This window comes from Cygnus olor, chromosome 23 (assembly GCF_009769625.2).
Source record: "Cygnus olor isolate bCygOlo1 chromosome 23, bCygOlo1.pri.v2, whole genome shotgun sequence".
Classification (NCBI taxonomy): Eukaryota; Metazoa; Chordata; class Aves; order Anseriformes; family Anatidae; genus Cygnus; species Cygnus olor.
In genome coordinates, this window is record NC_049191.1 from 7,242,815 (window position 1) to 7,261,420 (window position 18,606).

Sequence of the window (18,606 nt, forward strand, 5' to 3'; positions counted from 1 at the left end):
AGGCTAAGGTGAGCAGGAGCTTGTAAGGTGGTAGGGTGTTGCTTGTAAGGCAGTAGGGTGCTGCATACAGCCTGAGCACCCTGCTGTATCAGTGCAGTCCCAGGCTACTCTTGCAGGCTGTCTGCGTGGTACCTGCAAACCATTTTGCTGGAGAAGTAAGGTTCGAAGAATGGAAAGAGCTGCAAAAGGAAGGATGAAACCAGTCAGCTGTGAGCTGAGCAGTGTAGGTCAGGCATGTGAGTGTGGTGTCAGGCCCACGAGAGAAGTGGCAGTGGAACAGACGTGTTGGAAGAGAAACAAGGACACAGGAGGAACAGCCTTCTGCAGAGCTGCAGCTTGGCAGAAGTTGGTATTTACCCCTGGTACAGCTCAGGAGTGTATACAGGACCAGTGTCACAGCACATACAGGTGCCAGGGCGGGAGGGATGCAGATGTCTGCTCTAGCAGACCGTCAGGATGGTCATGCTGCTTCCAGCCGGTCCTGGGACAGCTGGTTTGGTGCTGGAGTCCTTGTAATGGCCTGGGCCCCTCTGTGTGCATCTGCCCTCCTGCTCCTGGCCCTGCAGGATCTGAAAGGGAATGCTAGTGGACGGTGAGCATTTCTAGGTTTTGCTGTGTCCTGAAAATCACCTTGCTGTTTGCATCAGGATTCCAAGCGTCAGTACTTCAAACCCACTGCTCTGATTTCTGGCTGTCCCAGGATCTGCTTTGCAGCTTCCCGACGTGGGCGGGGAGGGGTGGTAGGGGGAAAGAGGCCGAGGCCGCAGCCCCGGGAGGCAGCACAAGTGCCTGCAGGGCTGGGCTGGGCGGGAACAGCTCCCCAGGGGCGTGCTCGGGGCAAGTGCTGCTGGCCCGTCGAAGGGTCCCAGTGACAAGCCTCCTGTAACTCAGCTGCTGTGTACGGATTAAGTGGGGGGGAATGATTACAAAGTTCACGGGGCAATAAAAACGTGCCGCCGAGCACTGATCGCTCTGTCAAGGCTGGGCCTCTTTTTCGCGGGGGGAGAAGCGGAGCCAAGGAGCCGCCTCAGGGGCCGGGCTTGGGGCTGCCGGGCCGGAGCGCGGGGCCGGGGGGCGGCGCCGCCCGGAGGGCCGGGCCGGGCCGAGCCGAGCCGGACCGGGCGGTGGCGGCCCCGGGCATGGCGGCGCGGTGCCCGCCGCGGTTCGGGCCGCTGCAGCTGCTGCTGGCGGCAGCGGGGGCGGCGGCGGCGGCGCTGGACGTGTGCGCGGACGCCTGGGTGGCGGCGGGGTACGCGCGGGCCGGGCACCCCGGCTGGGCCGCGCTGGGGCTGACGCTGCTGGCCGCCGCCTCGGCCGCCACCCAGGCCTGCAGCTGGCTCTGGTTCCGCTCCGACCCGGACGCGCTGCGCCCCGAGCTGCCCCGCTGCCTGCTCGCCGCCCTCCACCTCCTCCAGCTCGGCTTCTTCTACAGGTACGGCCCGGGGGAAGGGCCCCGCTCTCGTCCCCCCTCCCCGGCTCGCACCTCCCGCCCTCTCCGCGCCCTCTGTGGCGGCACCGGCCCCGCCGGCGCCTCGACCCCCGCCCCGGGTGTGCCCCCGGCCCCGCCGGGCCGCCCCTGGCCCCGGCACCGGGCTGGGAGCGGGCCCCGCCCGGGCCCCGTCCCGGCAGAGCCGCGGCCGCCCCCTGCGGGACGGGCCCGGACTCGGCCCCGCAGGCTCCTGCCCAGCCCCGGCGGGGGCGGGGCCGCGAGCCCCCGGCTCCTGTCCTGCGCTTTCGGTCCCGAGGCAGGGCCGGTCGTCACCCCCTTGCCCGCCCGGTTTCTCTTTGCCGCTCGGTGCCGGCCCTTTTTGGCGTGGCAACCAGCGACAGCGAGCGGAAGCGTCGAGACTAGACGATGCCTCGTTTTTTTACAGCAAATATAGTGCCTGCGTCCGTCTCTGTTCCCAGGAGCGAAGATCAGCTCCCAGAACAGTGGAGCAGAGCACAGATCCTGTTTTGGTTTCTGCTCCCCCCTTTTTTTAGGGGGCAGCATGGCCGCGGTGTGCCTTGCCTCCCCACTGAAGGAGATGACCTGGCTGCTTGCTGAACTTCCCCCGCAGAAATCAGGGGTTAGGTCGGAGGGGAGGACACGCACCACTCTGTGCCTCGGTTTTCTTTTTCCTGATGCACAAGCAAGCAGATGCCAGGGGCAGAGAAGCTCTTGTACGTTAAAGGCCTGGAAGCTGTGCAGGGGACACGGGGCGGTTGCTGCGGGGCCCTTTTGGTGGGGGCTGGCACCTTGCTGGTGTACCTCTGTCATGGGGACGGGAATTGCTTAAGACCAAGCTGAAATGAGCGGCAGCTCCAGGCTCGGACTTGCTGGTGCCACATGTCCCGCCAGGGCAGCGCGTGGTTGTCGATGGGCACGCTGCTGCAGGCGCCCCTGGCCCCACGCAGCTCCTCACCGCAGCCGTGGCCCCGTGCAGGTGTCTCCACGCTCTGAAGGTGGGCTGGAAGGTGTGCTGGGCAAAGGCAGCGTCGGAGGAGGAGCAGAACCGCATGGCCTTTCTCTCCCATGACATCAGCATGCTGCGCCTCTTCGAGACCTTCCTGGAGAACACCCCGCAGCTCACCCTGCTCCTCTATGTTATCCTGCGGACGAACAAGGCAGAGCCATCCCAGGGTGAGGGGGCTGGAACTGGGGAGGGGTTGTGGGGCTGCAGGCTTGAGCTTGAAGGGCAGGAGGGACCTGGTAGGATGTCTGCAGGCTGTAGGACCGAGCAGGATGCTGTTTTTCTGCCTTTGCTTGAGGTTCTCCAGCCATTCATGTCTCACATCCATCGCTTCCTTGACAGAATATGCAAGAGGGTGGACCCAGTCCTGTGTGCCCCACTGGCCTATGCTGGGCCTGGAGAGGGTTGAAGCTGGGGGACCTCTGTGATCGTTCCCCTGTGTCCCCTAGGCTGTGCCTGAGGTGTACCCCCTGCACCTACCTCACCTTGTGGTCCTGTACAGCACAGCATGCCCTTGGCCAGGGCCCAAGGGTCAGGAGAGCAGTCAGGAGCATGCTGGGGAGCAGGGAGGTGCTGTTGGGGACACGTGTGGAGAGTGGAGCGGAGCCCATGGAGGAGGTGCTTTGGTACCCATCCCAGAAAGGGGATGAGCCCCCTAAGTATCACTGTGAAGAAGCAGGGAGCTGAACCATGTCCTGGCTCTGTGGAGCCAGAGCTCATCTCCTGCCACTGTGGGCTGGGAGTTTCCCTGGCTGGGGAAATGGGCTCTGCAGAGCTCTTTGGTCCTGTCACCTCTTCCCCATCTCCTGGTCCAGCCGCCAGGCTTGGGCAAGGGAGAAGTCCTCCAGGAGCAGCACCAGCCTGCTCCTTGGGGAGGGCGGGAAGCCAGGGAGGCAAGAGAAGAAACAGAGATGCCGATGCTCTGACTCCCCAGAGCTGCTGCTTTGCATGCTGGTGGGATGTGCGTTTTAGCAATGTCTGGCAGGGTGATATTTGGAGCAGAGCCAACCCCAGCTCAGTCTGCCCTTTGCATCTCTGCTGCTGTGTTTGCAGGACTGGGGATCTGCACTGCCTTCCTGTGTGTGACCTGGTCTCTGCTGGACTATCACCAGTCCCTGCGCTCCTTCTTGCAGGACAAGTATGAGCTGAGCCTGGGCTCCTCAGTTGTCTACTTCCTGTGGAACCTCTCCCTCACCTGCCCCCGCATCCTCGTGGTCGCCCTCTTTGCCCTGCTGTGGCCCTACGGCGTCGCTGTTCACTTCCTGCTTGTGTGGCTGGCGATGTTCCTCTGGGTCAGCTTGCAGGGCACGGACTTCATGGGGTCGCCTGGCCCCGAGCAGCTCTACCGGGCCATTGTGGCTGTGATCCTGTACTTCAGCTGGTTCAACGTGGCTCCGGGGAGGACACTGTACCGCAGCATCATCTATCATGGCTTCATCCTGGTGGACAGCACGCTGCTGGCCCTGTCCTGGCTCTTGTGCCGCTCCCCTTCGGACGAGCACTTGTACCTCATCCCGGTGGTCTCTGCTGCCCTGCCCTGCTATCTTCTGGGGCTGCTGCTGAGAGTCAGCTACTACAAGTGGCTGCACCCCAGCGCACAAGCCCAGCAGCAGGGCAGCTATGATGAGGTGGATGCCAACAGGAGGACCGATGGGCTGGAGTTTCGGACTGTCTTGGAGCCGGACCTTGTGAACAGGAGGATGCAGTGGCTGGCCCAGCGCCAGTTCGTGGTACCTGTCCTGGCAGAGCAGCACTTGCTGAACGGGGCTGCTGCTGCTGATGGTGCTGTCTGAGGCCGGGTCTTCCAGCTCCTCAGGAAGGAGTCCTGCCTCGTCAAGGTGGTCTGACTTGCTAGGGAGATAGGTTTGCTAGTGCTCTTGGTTATTCCTCTGTGTGCTCCAGGCTGCTGTTTTGGGCAGCTTGGTGCTACGTCCGGGATGCTGGAGGGGCTGGGCCGAAAGCTGGGGAGATCTGCGAGTGCCTGGCCAGTCCCACGGCACAAAGCAGGGCTCCCACTGCTGCACTGGAGGAGAGCCACGGTGCTCGGGGCAGAGGCCAGTACATTGTGAATGCACTGTGTGTCAACCTCTCTCATTATTTATTATTAGGCTTTTCAAAAAAACAAACAAAACAACTGTTTGTCCTCTTTGTCTGTGCCTCTCTTGGTGCCTGCTGCCAAGGTTGCTCCTCATGGACGTGGCTGCTGGTAGTAGAGGGCTCATTCCTTCCTTGGCAGCAGCTGTTGGGTGTTTCTGTTTGCAGGCAGAATTTTCCCACTTCTGGTGTTTTGCCGTTAAGGTCAAAAATTGCCCAGTATCGAGGTGTGACTCAGAGCCCTGCTGAGAAGGGCAGAGAAGAAGGTGAGGGCTCTCTGTGCAGCGTGGCACCCACCTGGGAGAGTGGCTGCCTTGGGAGGGCAGCAGTTGCAGGGTGCCTGCACCTCTGTAGGGTGTTAGAGGGGTCCTGGGATGGGATGCGGGGCCAGGGCTCATGTAAGTAGTGGCCTCACCTCCTGGCAGCGCTTCACTGCTTTGAAAACGTGGGAGCACTTTCACACAGGGCCCTGCTTGCCCTGCCCCTTGATGCCTTTCCCGCTGTCCGGGGAGATGGGCAGCGCTGAGCTCAGCTCTCTTCCGGAGCTCGGCTCCTGTGCAGAGAGAGGGCACGGGACAAAGCAGCTCCTGCCTGCGGGTGGGCCTGTGCTGGAGTTTCTGCAGCCCCAAGCAAGCCGCTCCTCCTCCATCATCACTTGCAGAAAGAGCTTACATGAGCAGGGTAAGAGGCACTTGGGCGGCAGGCCCCGCGCTGTGCCCATGCTCTTGTCCCTGGGGCAGCTCGGGGCAGCCACAGCACGGCTGGGAGCTGGGGCCAGGCCCCGCTGCCCTGTATCTGCTGCCCCACACCCCCACACGCACCCTGGGCCCAGGCTGGCGGGGCTGCAGCTTGGCTCAGCACTTCTGGCTTATTTGTCACCCTATAGTCCCTTTGTAGCCATTCCTACCACCACCAACTACAGCTGTGACCAGGCTGGAACAACCCAGGGTCAGTTTCTTGGCTGTAACGGTGGCACAGGGCTGAGGGCCAGACATGGGGCTGCAGCACGGGAACTGTAGCAGAGCCTGGTCCCGTTGCCTGGACACATGGTGCTTGCCGGGGCAGGCTCCAAGGCAGCTCCTGGCTCCTTCTGCTGTTGCATGGCCCACCACAGCCCCTTCCCCATCCACCCCCTGTTGCAGGAGGGGACTAGCCCATACCAGGTGCTTAGGGAAGGGCGGTGCAGGGGGAGGCAGCCAGATGCAGCTGAACTGCTCCTGTCCCATGAACCTGCCACAAGGTAAGCCCAGGGCAAAGGCCTGGTGCAGCGGCTGTGCTGTAGTGCCACTGGAGGAGGTTGGTTGCTGGACTTGTGCAAAAGGGAAGGGGGGGAAAAAAGGCAGGGTTTGTGCCTCACTACCCAAGCACGATGTGACTTATGTGGGCAGCAGAGCAGAGCCAAAGGTCGTGGAACTGCACTGCTGTCTCCTGCAGGAACCCCCAGGAGAGCAGGGGCCTCCAGGGGCTGTGCTGGGACCTGAGGCGCAGCCACCCAAATTCCTTTGCTACCACTGACCCCAGCCAGGGCCAGCACCGAGGGCAGGGACCAGCTGCGAGGAGGCACTGTCAGAGAACAGACTGAAGCACTGACTACAGAAAATAAAGACTTTATTTTTTTTCCAGTTCATAGGACAGCTCCCGTTACACAGAACACAAACAGGCAACGGCTGCGCAGCCAGCAGCCCCTGGGGCTCCCCTCCTTCCGCCGTGCTGGGATGTCAGCGCAGAAAAGGCTGCTGCGGGCTCGGGGGGACTCCTGCTGCTTTCTGCGCCACCGCAGGCTGAGGGCCAACGCTGGCATTTCCCCCGGAGCACATGGAGGCACCACACACCGTGATCAGATGGTTGGTTTTTAAGACTCTGCATCTGCAGTTAAAAGCAGGGAGGAGGCCAGCAGCTGCTTGTGTGCACTCAGGCCAGCTCAGCAGGCCAGCGGGCGTTCGTTCACGTATTTGGATTTATCAGCGGTTCAGCTTACAGCCAGGTCAGGAATAACAGGAGAGCAAAGAGACACAGAAGCAAATCAATGCTTGGTTAAAGAGGCTGTACCTGCCACATGAGAGACAGGCAAAGTCTTAACATCAGCCAGCAGAGGGGGAAAAAAAATAAAATAGCCAGGTCAACCTTTATTATTAAACAAACACAGAAATGTACCATCAACCTCCTATTATAAAAGTACTTTACATACATTCAAGGAGACATCGTATAAATAGCAGTATCAAATGTCACTGGCTGCAATAGGTCCACACTCAGCTAAAATTCTGCTGCCATCTTAAAGTTTCTTCAAAACATTTTAAAAGTAAACAAACACAAAGCAAAGCCTGCCAGCTTCTGGGCTGCTTGGTACCTTGGTTCCAGCACTCGCTGTGAGTGCCTGGGCAAAACACATCCCACCTCCTAGCACGGACCGACATGGCTCTCCTGCAAGCAACTTTAGATGTTAGTGAAGCAGAGAGGCCACTTCCCTGTGCCAGGCAGTGGGAGGTTAAGGCACGGGTTTCCATCCCAAAGTTCAGCTGGCTGGAGTACAAGACATGCTCACAGGCTGGGACATCTCCAAGCCTGCTTACAAGACCTTTGGATGGGCTGGGGACCTGCAGAGAGAGGGTCAGGAACCAGCACAGACTCTTCTGTAACTTAGAGGTGTCCTGATCTAGGAACACTTCAGAAACAATGGAGCTGCTTCTCCACATGGCTCCCTTCCTCTCAGATCTGCTCTTGCTGATGCAGTAACGTCTTCTTCAGAGCCCTCAAATGAACCTAACGCTCAGCCCTGTGCCATCTCCACCCTCCCACTCTGCACAGGGCTCATGCTGCTGCTGAACACCAGCATGCACCCACAGCATGAAAGCAGAAATTGGCTCCTCAGGTCTTCTGATGGGACAAGAGCTCACATTGCTCACAGGCAGCAGCTGCTACACACACACAGCACAATCCTGAAGCAGAGGTTTCCTGTGAAAATATGCAGACCCAGAGCGTCCGCCTGAGAGCAAAGCACTAGGCCAACGTCTAGCAAGGAGCTGGATGGAAAGCAGATGGCTCCTGACTCCTGGCCATCTTGGAGTGAGGAAAAACTCTGATTTTTATATATTTTTTAAAACCAAAACTGGAGCTAGGAACATCTGAAACAGAGACCTCCATGTTCAGTCCCTCAGCTCTGGGGATCCAATGCCCTAGCACCTCTTCAGCAGTGGTGACCAGAGCCAGCACAGGGACAGACACCAACCCGTCACTCACAGGCCACATCACAGTGCATGGGCTGAGCCAACACAGCAACTCCCCCAGCACCGATGGAAATGATTCCTCAGTAATTAATGCCATGAAAGGAATGCAGCAAATACCACCTGCTTCTGTAGGCACAGCCTGAGTGGGTCAGTGTCCTCCCGAAGTGACAGGTTGGGTCTTTGAGACCAGACCCAGATGGGTTACGCTGGGCTGCAGATGAGATCTGGAAGAGTTTGGGTGCAGCCGCGGTGTTTGCTGAGCCCCGCTACACACCTCTGCTTTTCCTGCTGAGCCAGACATCTGGCCTCTGTAAAAAAACTTCAGGCACCTGCCGATTTTGTGCCATCAGGGTACAGGCAGGTGGCAGACACCACCAAACACAGCCTGATCTCGCACAAAACCAGCTCCCCGTGCCAGCACCCAGTCTTCAGCTGGTTATTTCTGGCTAGTGGTACTGCAGGTCACTGACTCCAGCCTTTTTTTCTGAGATAGTAGCAAAAATATCAGTGTAATCATCACTTCCAAGGTCAGTGTGCTCCAGGCTGGCAAGTCACAGTGTCTTACAAAATTAAGTCCCCCTTAACAAGGATTTTATTTTGTTTCTAACTACGTAGAGTTAGGCTAATGCAAAGAAGAATGTAAGAAAATTGAATCTGATTCTACTAAAAGGAACATACTCTCACAAATGGAGTCAGAAAAGCAGAGGTGAAGATTAGTTACCATATCCTTCTTTGTAACATTTATGAGGATTTAGTTCTCTCTCAAATTATTCCTCGTCCAAATGAGGTTTCTGTTCACTTCTCAGCACTATCTGCAATAGTCTCGTGCTGTATCTAATGTTCACAGGCAGTTTCATTTTCCCATATAAGGAAAATCTGTGGGATCTGCAGTTTGGGTTGTGGACTGCTGGAATCCAACAACCTACTACTTGTTAACAGGGTTTGGAGCCATGTGCAATGTACACACATTGACTAGAAGCCAATGGGATCAACCAACAGCAACACTTTCCTTTATGAGGAACCCTAGAAACATTCCCTTATCTTTCTATTTTCCAGAAATCCCACGCTGAAGAAATAACGTAAGGATATAATAATAAATTATCTGCTTTGAACACCCAGGAAAGGAGAGAGGACACACTTTCACATCAGTAGAGGTATTTTGACATTTTCATTAGTATTTCCCATGGAAAAAAACAATAGCTCTTTTCGGCTTTGCAAAACAAGGGAGATTCAGCTCTGCCGTCAGTATTTTTCTACAAAAATAAGGTTTTATGTTTACTTGGGTTCTATAACTAAGCTGAATAGAAAAGCAGAAGTATCTGTTAGAGCCTTCTCCACTGTATTACCCCTTCACTCTGGAGACTACCTGCTAGAAGAATTCAGCTGGCTTCTGTGAGTCTCTTCTTCAGACAAGCTCTAGGTCTGCTGAGTCTAGTGCTTCTTTATAGGACACCTTTTGTACTTGGCAGGGCCTATGCTCCTGAGGAAATGACCCGGTGTCACGTTCTACTGTACAATTTGCATTAGGTGTGTATTCTTCATCAAGCTGAAAATTGAGTCCCCAAATGTATGAGATTTCTGCCTCCCCAGCGATGAAAAGGGCTTGCAGGAGCTGCAGTCACGCCTTTGCTCCAGCGTCTTACAAGAAGTCTAACTCAAGGGCTTGGTGAAGGGACACAAGGTCTGCGTGGTTTGTGATCCTCCAGAAAGGCATGTTGTGCTGTAACAAGAAGATTAACAAAGTCCATTTTATTGGAGTGATTTTGCAGCTAGGTGGAAGCAGTCAAGGTACACCTGCAGAGTTGTGCAATACAACATTTGTGACAGCACATACCATGCTCAGGAAGGATCTCAGCCGTATGCACACTGGTATCTGAACCTTATCTTATCTGCACAACAGTTCATGATGGGTGCCAGCACTGACTATCAGCCACTTTGGGCAGTCATGATGGAAACCTCAGATGAAAAGCCTCCGAGATTCCAAGGGAATCTGTGTGGATGACAGCTCTGGCACATGGCAGTCAGTGTGACGCCTGAGAGATGCTGTCCTGACAGCAATCCATGCACTTAACTGCCTTTAATTAACACGAGTGAACAATCTACTCAGGCTTGTTCAATCAAACTTTTTGCTCCTTATCTGTAATTCAGGCTAATAGTAGATGCTCTGTATTGATCTGACTGCTGGCAATCAAGTCCTGACTCCCTCAGTGCTTCTGAGAAATTGCATTACCCTGACTGATAGACTCATGCTATGATCAAGGCCTGCCACATCAAGATACTGTCCCTGTAAAAACAGGGACAGTGCTACAATAACAGTCTGCAAGTACACATGAACTTCAATCCTAGACAAGAGTAAAACAGAAACTTTAAACCCTCAAGAGCCAGATAACTTCCCGTCTTCATGTAGTAAAAGATTTCTTGCAAAGGCAAAGTTTCCCCTCTCTGCCTCTGGCGTGAAGAATTCAGCCTTGGAAAAAGAGTACTTGCAATAAAAGACTGTTACTGTAACCTCCCTGTGCATCAACCCATATCCCACCTCTGCAGAAACCCACCTGCTTAGCTGCAACCTCTTCATCACGCCCATCTCCAATTACCACATAGGTGACTTTCTTTCCAAATCGTGACACAATCCTCTCAAAACAGCTTTCTTTGCCTGTCAAAAGAGAATACCACTATAATGAGCCTTAGGCAGAGAGAAACAGAAGCCTGACCTAACCCCTTCTTCCCAGAACAAAAATACGTTTTTGTCTTACTGGAACCCAGCTTGGTTCATAAGACCAGAAGCCACCACGATTAACATGGCTAGCTGCATCACAGCAGTCACAAGCACTTCTCAGCTGCAGAAACTGTGTTTCCTGTGTAAAAATCCTAGCTAGCCCACAAAAGACACCTCAATGCTAGGTGTCTCAGCACAGACCCTTACCTATTTTTGTAGCACTATAAATATTTTCAATGGGAAACACCTCGCCCAATCCATATAGAAGAACTTTGGCAAGAGCTGGCACCAGTTGGGTGGTTGTGATCAGGATGTTCACACAGTTTTTTCTAAAAGAAAAAAAAAACACACTTGTAAAAGCACACCTACGCCTCGTAGTGCTGAAGGGTACTCTGGGCAACTTGCTCAGCTTTCCGAAGTGCCATGAACTTTGCTGCCCTGCTTCTCCGAGTCTTTGTAGGCCAAGATTTTGATTTGCTTGTTTTAAACAAAAATTCTCCTGAAGAAATGTAATTTTCTGAGCACAGTCTTATTAAGAGGACTTTCCTAGCAAAGGATGTTGCCATAGAAAGACCCCAAAGGGTACTCACGAGTGGGGTTCCTGCACACATTCACTTCATTTCCTAGAACCTATGACAAGCAGCAGTAATGTACTTGTGGACATTGCTGTTAAGTGCATGCAAATCTAAGACAGAATAACTGAGAAAGCAACGTACATGTTTCCAGTTTCCATACCTGGACTGTATGAGTAGCAGGGACTTTAATGCAGTTTCCAGCCAGGAATCTGTTAACACTTCTATATCGGTTCTTAGTCGCTGCAGAGCTTCCCTCTTCTGTGGGCTAAGAAGGCCTGGAAAGCAAGCAACACATTTTCTCAGCTGCATCTGTAAGCCCTGTGCAGCTCTTAGGATACAAACAACAAAATGTATCGACTCTTATACAAAAAATGAGTAGGTGTCTTGCGAAGTCACAAGCAGCAGCAGGGGAAGGAACTCCTGCAGTCACCCCGTCAGACTTCCTGCTCCACACAGGCCCAAGGACCCTTCCCATCTTAATCACAGAATCAGAGAATCACAGAATGGCCGAGCTTGGAAGGGACCTCTGGAGATCACCTGGTCCAACCCCCCAGCAGAGCAGGGTCACCGAGAGCACCTTGTGCAGGATGGCATCCAGGCAGGTTTTGAGTATCTCCAGAGAAGGAGACTCCACAGCCTCTCTGGGCAACCTGTCCCAGTGCTCTGTCACCCTCCCAGTAAAGAAATGCCCCCTCATATTGAGCCGGAACCTCCTGGGCTTCAGTTTGTGCCTCTCGTCCTGTCGCTGGGCACGACTGAAAGGAGACCGGCTCCATCCTCTCGACTCCCTCCCCTCAGATATTTATACACACTGATCAGCTCTCCCCTCAGTCTCCTCTTTTCCAGGCTAAACAGGCCCAGCTCTCCCAGCCTGTCCTCGTTCGACAGGTGCTCCAGTTCTCTCATCATCTCCACAGCCCTCCTCTGGACTCGCTCCAGTAGCTCTATGTCCCTCTGGTACTGGGGAGCCCAGAACTGGGCACAGTGCTCCGCGTGTGGCCTCAGTAGGGCTGAGCAGAGGGGAGGATCCCCTCCCTTGGCCTGCTGGCAACACTTCTGAATGCAGCCCAGCATCCCCTCGGCTTTCTTGGCCACAAGGGCACATTGCTGGCTCATGGTCAGCCTGCTGGCCACCAGGACTCCCAGGTCCTTCTCTGCAGAGCTGTACTTAATGCCTTTTAAACATCATTTTCTCAAAACATCCAGTTGCAAACGGTCAGAAACGGTGCCTATACAGTCAAATCTGCTTCCGCTATTAAATAAAACAAAAAAAAAGAGAGCCCCTTGAGTCTGAAACTGTTTCCACCCAATTTCCAGCCATGCAATACGACTCCTCCTTGTCACTCCTGCCCCACCACTCCTCACTACACACAATATGCTCTAGTCCTCTGACAATGAGGCCACAGAGGGATTCATTCCGGGCTGCGCTGACAACTACTTTACCTTTAGACAGGTCCTGAAAAACTCCACATCCAGGTTTCCCACATGCAAAATATGAAATAATGTCTGATCCCTACCAGAAATAAGGTAATTGTGGTACAGTAAAATGCAGACTTTATTAATACAACTTTTAAGGCTGAAGGTTATAGTTCTGACCACCCTTTCTTTGTTTGTTTTTCAGAAAGTATGTCAAAGAAAATGTTGTGTCAAGCTTCTTTTGCATAGGCTAAGGGTACTCAAACCTGCAACCCACCAGGCTGTCACAGTCAGATGAGCTGCTCCAGCAGCACCCTGTTCCTAGGGATCTCAATGCTAAGATTCAGACTAAACAGAAACTTTCTCAACATTTGACTTCTGTGGAATAGAGTTGCAGTATGCATCTTTATTACTGCTGTGGCATTGGAAGAGAAGCAAACTCAGAAGATTTTAAGTGACTTTGTGAACAGACTTAGAGATGTCATGCCAGACTAAGCACGGCAACCAAAAGAACGAACACTTTACTTCTTGACAATTGCATAATAAAAGATTTTATGAAGGCATAGGTGAAAAGGTCTCCTAAGCAGAATGTTATATAAGTCATTTAGGCCTGTTCTACGCAGGGTGATAGGCAGCCTTTCATTCAAAAGTAGCAAAGGGAAACTGCACCAAACCCTTCTCTGAGATATATGATTGACTGACCAACCCTATCTACGTAAGTCAGAGAGCACACTGGAATACTGTTCAGTTTTGGAAGATGCAGCCTCTTAGATTACACAGAGATATGATCCTATTTAGCATTAGCAGAACAGTTAATTTTCATGTTCAAACATTTAGGAAAGCAAAAACTACTGTATGGAACAGCTACCAAGAAGAACCAAGTCTGGTGTTACAAACTCTGGTTAGTGCTCCAGATACTGGTGCATGGGAACACTCACCTCCAACATTAGTTTTGTATTTATCGTAGATCTCTCGTACCCTGCGGTAGCGGAATGCTAGTTTTCTCATCCAGTCCACTCCACCTTGGACACCAACTGATGAACTGTGATTTGCATTACTTCCTGAGCCACTGAAGCCATCCGTGGAGAAATTGTAGTTGCTATTAAAAAAAAACAACAAAAAACAGATCTATTATGTGTGCCACAGCAGCAGAGCCACTGTGACCCCTCTGGCTGGGTTGCAGATTTCAGCTCTGACAGCAGCTAGAAAAGCACCATGAAGAAGAACTCTGCACAACCACCACTGCACCCCTGATGGTGGAGGCCAGCTACTCTGGACAATGTGCTCTAATACCACCTACACTTGCTTTCAGTTCTCAACTGCTGTACTGAAATTTATTGATTCAACTTCTCTTGCATACCCCCAACACAAAACCAACTTTTGCTCTTCACTCACTTCTCTGCAGTACAGAACATCCCTCCCACTAACCTCTCTCATTCTGCAGTGATAAACCCCCACGTAGTATTTTTCAAACATAACAACTGCCTCTCTAGATCACAGCTACAGTTCCACAAGCAGATGAGCTGCTTTACCAGCTCATGACTGCAGGAAGCAGGTTCTGCTTCACCACTTTCTCCATATTTCTTTCTCCCTGACAGACGGGCACTTCTCAGACCTTTCCATGAGCCAGTTCAACTCACTAATGCAGCAGAATAACTATCCCCCTGTCTGACTATGTATAAAATCAGCTCACAGGGAGGTGCAAACTGTAGGGAGACTTTCAAAAATCAAAATCATCAAGTTTGGAGTGCGGGTTCTCCACTCATTACACATCACTGAGCATATAGATAATATTCAACAGTTCGACAATGCAATTCCCATTATAATTCCAAAAGTTTTTTGTAGGTCTTTAAAAAAAAAAAACACACAGCAAACAAACACCATTGGCTGAGTTTCAGACCCTGCACAATGCTGGCCTCCATTCCTTAACCCCATTACAGTTTGGTTTCTTTCTGAAGCCCTGCAAAATAAACCAGATTGCATCAGCTATAAGTTTCATGCATTCTTCAGTACGTCACCTTAAATCTTGGCCATTATCATCAGATGCCACATCTTCTATGTGTACCTGGTCACACTCCTGTTTAAAACAGGAAAAAAAAAAAAAAGCAGAAGCCACTGTTGTAATCCAGAAACATATCAAACTTTGCAGATTAAAAGAAGCATGATACAGAACGATCCCTTCACATTTGCCAACAACACCAAACACAGCTATACTGCCTCCACAAACCTATACACAGCTTCCATTAGCTTTGGTTTCTAGTGCTTCCATTAGCTTTGTTTTACTTTGTACCACCTACAAGTCCTTGCCAAGACAGGGATTTGAAGCACCAGAAAGGTCAGAAAAAAAAAAACGTTTTTATGACATTTTGTCTGCAAAGAAGAAACCTCAACACTTGCTGAACAAGTTGAACTGATAATTCACTTATCATCTGAAACCCTTCTGCCATTTCACAAAAACAAGCTAAACAAAAGCAAAAGTACCCCCAAACCATATTATCTGGTCAACTGATGATACTCAGTTTAAACAATAACATAATGGTCAATTTTCTTTTACTAGAGATCCACAGCATAAATCTTGGATTGAAATATCAATACCTTATTGCTCTGGCATTGCTGCTTAGTACAGCTGACTTAACCCAGAGATAAACTGCAAATACCTTAGAACTACAAGCAAATTTTCCCCACCTCAAAAATTTCCCACTGCAACTACTACCAACAGCAGTGAGTGATGTTGACTACATAGTTCACATGTCAGTGACTATCCTTCCAGCACGAGAGACCCCTTTTTTTTTTTTCCCTGGGGCAGAGATGTAACTGTCATTACCACTTTTGTGAAATTCACAGCTGCCATAACTGTAAACTTCATTTAAGTTTCCATTTGCATTAACAAAAACATCTTGTGTTTTCCCACCATGTACACCAGTGATGCATCTACATTTAACAGGTCACTCTTCATATTCAGCCTTCATAAGATTTAAACTAGACCTGTAAATTCTGCAAATTAGGTTCATGAATCCATATTTTTGTGCTCAAATTTCAAAGATGACATAAGTAAGGAAATCTGCTTCCAACCACTAAATTCCAGACTATGCCAAAATTTCACACCTCCCCAGATAGCTTGCATTAGTCTTTTCACTGCTATCTGATGTCATGGCATAGGATACTGCCATGATTCAAGCAAAGATTTATATTCAGCTTCTGGGAAAGTGCAGAACAGACAGATGTATTTAATTTGGCAAAGAATACTGTGCATGAAAGAGGATGGATGCTGAACAGAAGTCCCTCAAGAAGAAAAGGAATGGGAGAGCAGCAAAGATAGCTTGTGAGAACAGAGGGTAGCACCTCCGTAGGTACAGCCTGCTTGTCTGTGGAAGCACATCCTTCATAATTGTTACACAGTCAGTGTGACCTACTGGTTCACTGGCTGAGACTGTCTTTTGTTTAGCCAAAGCCCCAAGAACTAACATTCTACAGGTCACCTTTTTCTCCAGATCTCTGGTCTCTATTTCAAATATAGCATCAGCGAAAGCAAAATGCTTACCAGTCCAGAATGAAACTATAATACAAAGTAGGCATCGCTCTTAATGTTTTCAGGTACAAGTAGAAACCCATAGGAGAGCTAGGAGAGCTCATGACACTGGAAGTGTCCAGGATGCCCCTGTCTCAGATAAAAGAGAACAAACACCCCTTTGATTTGGCTCTGCTTAGAACCACTTAAGTTTTGGCATACCATTATTCATTATTGACTTGCTGTGAAGCACATCTGCCTTCACAAACTCTGCAGTGTAACTCTAATTAATATGGAGTTTTACTTTTCAAAAAACATTTGCCATGTACCTCTAAGTCATTGAAAAACAGGTGAGTATCAGCTACTTCAAAAATCATCTCCTCCATTGACAGACCAGAGCCAATCACTAGAGTTGGATCCTGACAAAACAAAAAGAGAAAATGTAAACTCATCATGGTTACAGGCTAAAAGTAAGTTATGACAAATCTTTCATCAGTTACTTTGTACAGAATTTCAAATGCCTATCAAGAATGATGTAATTCCATCCATTGACTCAAAATGTTAAAAAAACACTTCAGTACTTCATGGCAGGGACTGAAGCACTTTTAGAAGCAACACATATATTCTAAAATCTTCAATGTATTTTGAAAGAGAAAAAATACTTCTTTTGTACTATATCCTCAATAATTCCCAATAATGATAAAAGCAGTCTGACATTGTTAGAAGGGAAGTGTTTGTGATGTTAATAATCTAACTTTGTATAATAATCTAACTTTGTATAAAGCCAAATCTAGCGTTCCTTTTCTCCCCTCCAATTTGCAACAAGTTAGAAGTATCATACTACACATTTAAAACAAAATAGAATTTTCTATTCCTTTTCCAGAGATTAACATTTACTTCTGTATAACACATGATTTTTTTCCACATAAAAGACAGCATTACCTTGCCATATTTTTGAGCGTAAGACCCTGTGAGAAGTGAATGGAAGATTATGATGGTCTCATCCAGGTCCCAGAGAAACACTCGCTGGGTAGAGAATAAAATCAAGTCAGAATCATAGAATCATTAAGGTTGGAAAAGACCTCCAAGATCATCTGGTCCAACCATCTCCCTACTACCAATATCACCCGCTAAACCATGTCCTTAAGCACCAGATTCAACCTTTTCTTAAACACCCCCAGGGATGGTGACTCCACCACCTCCCTGGGCAACCCGTTCCAATGTCTGACCGCTCTTTCTGAGAAGAAATTTCTCCTCATTTCCAACCTGAACCTCCCCTGGTGCAACTTGAGGCCATTCCCTCTTGTCCTATCACTAGTTACCTGTGAGAAGAGGCCGACCCCCAGCTCCCCACACCTTCCTTTCAGGCAGTTGTGGAGAGCAATAAGGTCTCCCCTGAGCCTCCTCTTCTCCAGACTGAACAACCCCAGCTCCCTCAGCCACTCCCTTGTGTTCCAGATCCTTTGCCAGCTTCGTAGCCCTTCTCTGGACAAGACTCCAGGGCCTCGATGTCTTTCTTGTAGTGTGGAGACCAAAACTGAACACAGCACTTGAGGTGCGGCCTCACCAGAGCAGAATACAAGAGGACGATCACCTCCCTGCTCCTGCTGGCTGCACTATTCCTGACACAAGCCAGGATGCCGTTGGCCTTCTTGGCCACCTGGGCACACTGCTGGCGCATGTTCAGGTGAGCATCAACCAACACCCCCAGATCCTTTTCCTCTGCACAGCTTTCCAGCCACCCTGCCCCAAGCCTGTAGCGCTGCATGGGGTTGTTGTGACCAAAGTGCAGGACCCAGCACTTGGCCATGTTGAACCTCATCCCTTGGCCTCTGCCCATCGATCCAACCTCTCCAGGTCCCTCTGCGGGGCCTTCCTACCCTCCAGCAGAATGACAATTCCACCCAACTAGAGTTGTAGAGTTGAGATAGTTCAAGTATGGTGCTATAATAAAGGAACAACTTCTAGGGTTCATTTTGTGGTTAGTTGCAGTATGCTTTTTAACAGATATGAACAACAGCATTCATCTCACAGGCTAAATACATTACTAGTTAAACTCTTCCAGTGTAGCGTGGTGGAGTTTATATACTGAAACAGGGCAACTATACACTCTGGGTAAGACTCGTTTGATCAATTTTTTCTCAAAAGCTTCTTTTGTTTTTATAGTTATAAAAGCAAAAACCTAGAGTGATAATGAAATTTACAGCCCAGCTAGGGTAGATATTTACTGCTGACAGTATTTAGCAACAGGTAAATGACCTTGGTGTTTATCAGAGACGCCTTTGTTAAGATAAATAAAGGTGATTGGCTGTTGTGACTGATAGAGTTTTAGTACAGAAGGACTTTGACAGACCTGAGAACTGGGCCAGCAGGAACTACAAGAAGTTCAATAACTGCAGATTCTGTATGTGGGGGTAGAATAACCCCTTAAATAGGTCCAGGCTGGAAAGAGCTGGAGGCTACAGTGGACACCAGGTGCAATATGAGCCAGCAGTGCACTCTCCCTGTAGATAAGATTAACTGCATGCTGGAGAATACAGTGAAGAGCTGATGGAGGGAAGGTGTTCCACTCTGTTTGGTGCTGGGAAGGTCACCCCAGAATACTGGGTCCAGTATTGTA

The 18,606-nt window shown here is 50.6% G+C and overlaps 2 protein-coding genes across 11 annotated transcripts in view; one reads left to right on the top strand and one right to left on the bottom strand.

Moving 5' to 3' along the window:
- Positions 1 to 1,125: 1,125 nt before the first annotated feature.
- On the top strand, positions 1,126 to 4,592 carry XKR8 (XK related 8). The gene is made up of 3 exons (XM_040535172.1): positions 1,126 to 1,432; positions 2,427 to 2,623; positions 3,507 to 4,592. Exons 1-3 carry the CDS (start codon positions 1,140 to 1,142, stop codon positions 4,244 to 4,246), a joined length of 1,230 nt encoding a protein of 409 aa, XP_040391106.1. The 5' UTR covers positions 1,126 to 1,139; the 3' UTR covers positions 4,247 to 4,592.
- Positions 4,593 to 6,141: 1,549 nt separating this feature from the next.
- The window catches only part of EYA3 (EYA transcriptional coactivator and phosphatase 3), a 70,162-nt gene continuing 57,697 nt past the window's right edge, over positions 6,142 to 18,606 (bottom strand). For all 10 annotated transcript variants that reach the window (XM_040535163.1, XM_040535167.1, XM_040535170.1 and 7 more), the window contains 8 exons: positions 16,929 to 17,012; positions 16,316 to 16,405; positions 14,497 to 14,555; positions 13,417 to 13,577; positions 11,223 to 11,337; positions 10,695 to 10,816; positions 10,324 to 10,424; positions 6,142 to 9,491 (listed from right to left, as the gene is read on the bottom strand). In XM_040535163.1, coding sequence (XP_040391097.1) covers positions 9,411 to 9,491; positions 10,324 to 10,424; positions 10,695 to 10,816; positions 11,223 to 11,337; positions 13,417 to 13,577; positions 14,497 to 14,555; positions 16,316 to 16,405; positions 16,929 to 17,012 — 813 coding nt within the window. In that variant the 3' untranslated portion in view covers positions 6,142 to 9,410. The remainder of the gene's footprint in view (positions 9,492 to 10,323; positions 10,425 to 10,694; positions 10,817 to 11,222; positions 11,338 to 13,416; positions 13,578 to 14,496; positions 14,556 to 16,315; positions 16,406 to 16,928; positions 17,013 to 18,606) is intronic.

Bases quoted from the DNA above. Each gene is read 5' to 3' on its own strand.
- XKR8 (XM_040535172.1), top strand. From the start codon at position 1,140: ATGGCGGCGCGGTGCCCGCCGCGGTTCGGGCCGCTGCAGCTGCTGCTG. The intron at 1,433-2,426 runs GTACGGCCCGGG...GGCCCCGTGCAG, and splicing joins CAGCTCGGCTTCTTCTACAG to GTGTCTCCACGCTCTGAAGG. The intron at 2,624-3,506 runs GTGAGGGGGCTG...CTGTGTTTGCAG, and splicing joins CAAGGCAGAGCCATCCCAGG to GACTGGGGATCTGCACTGCC.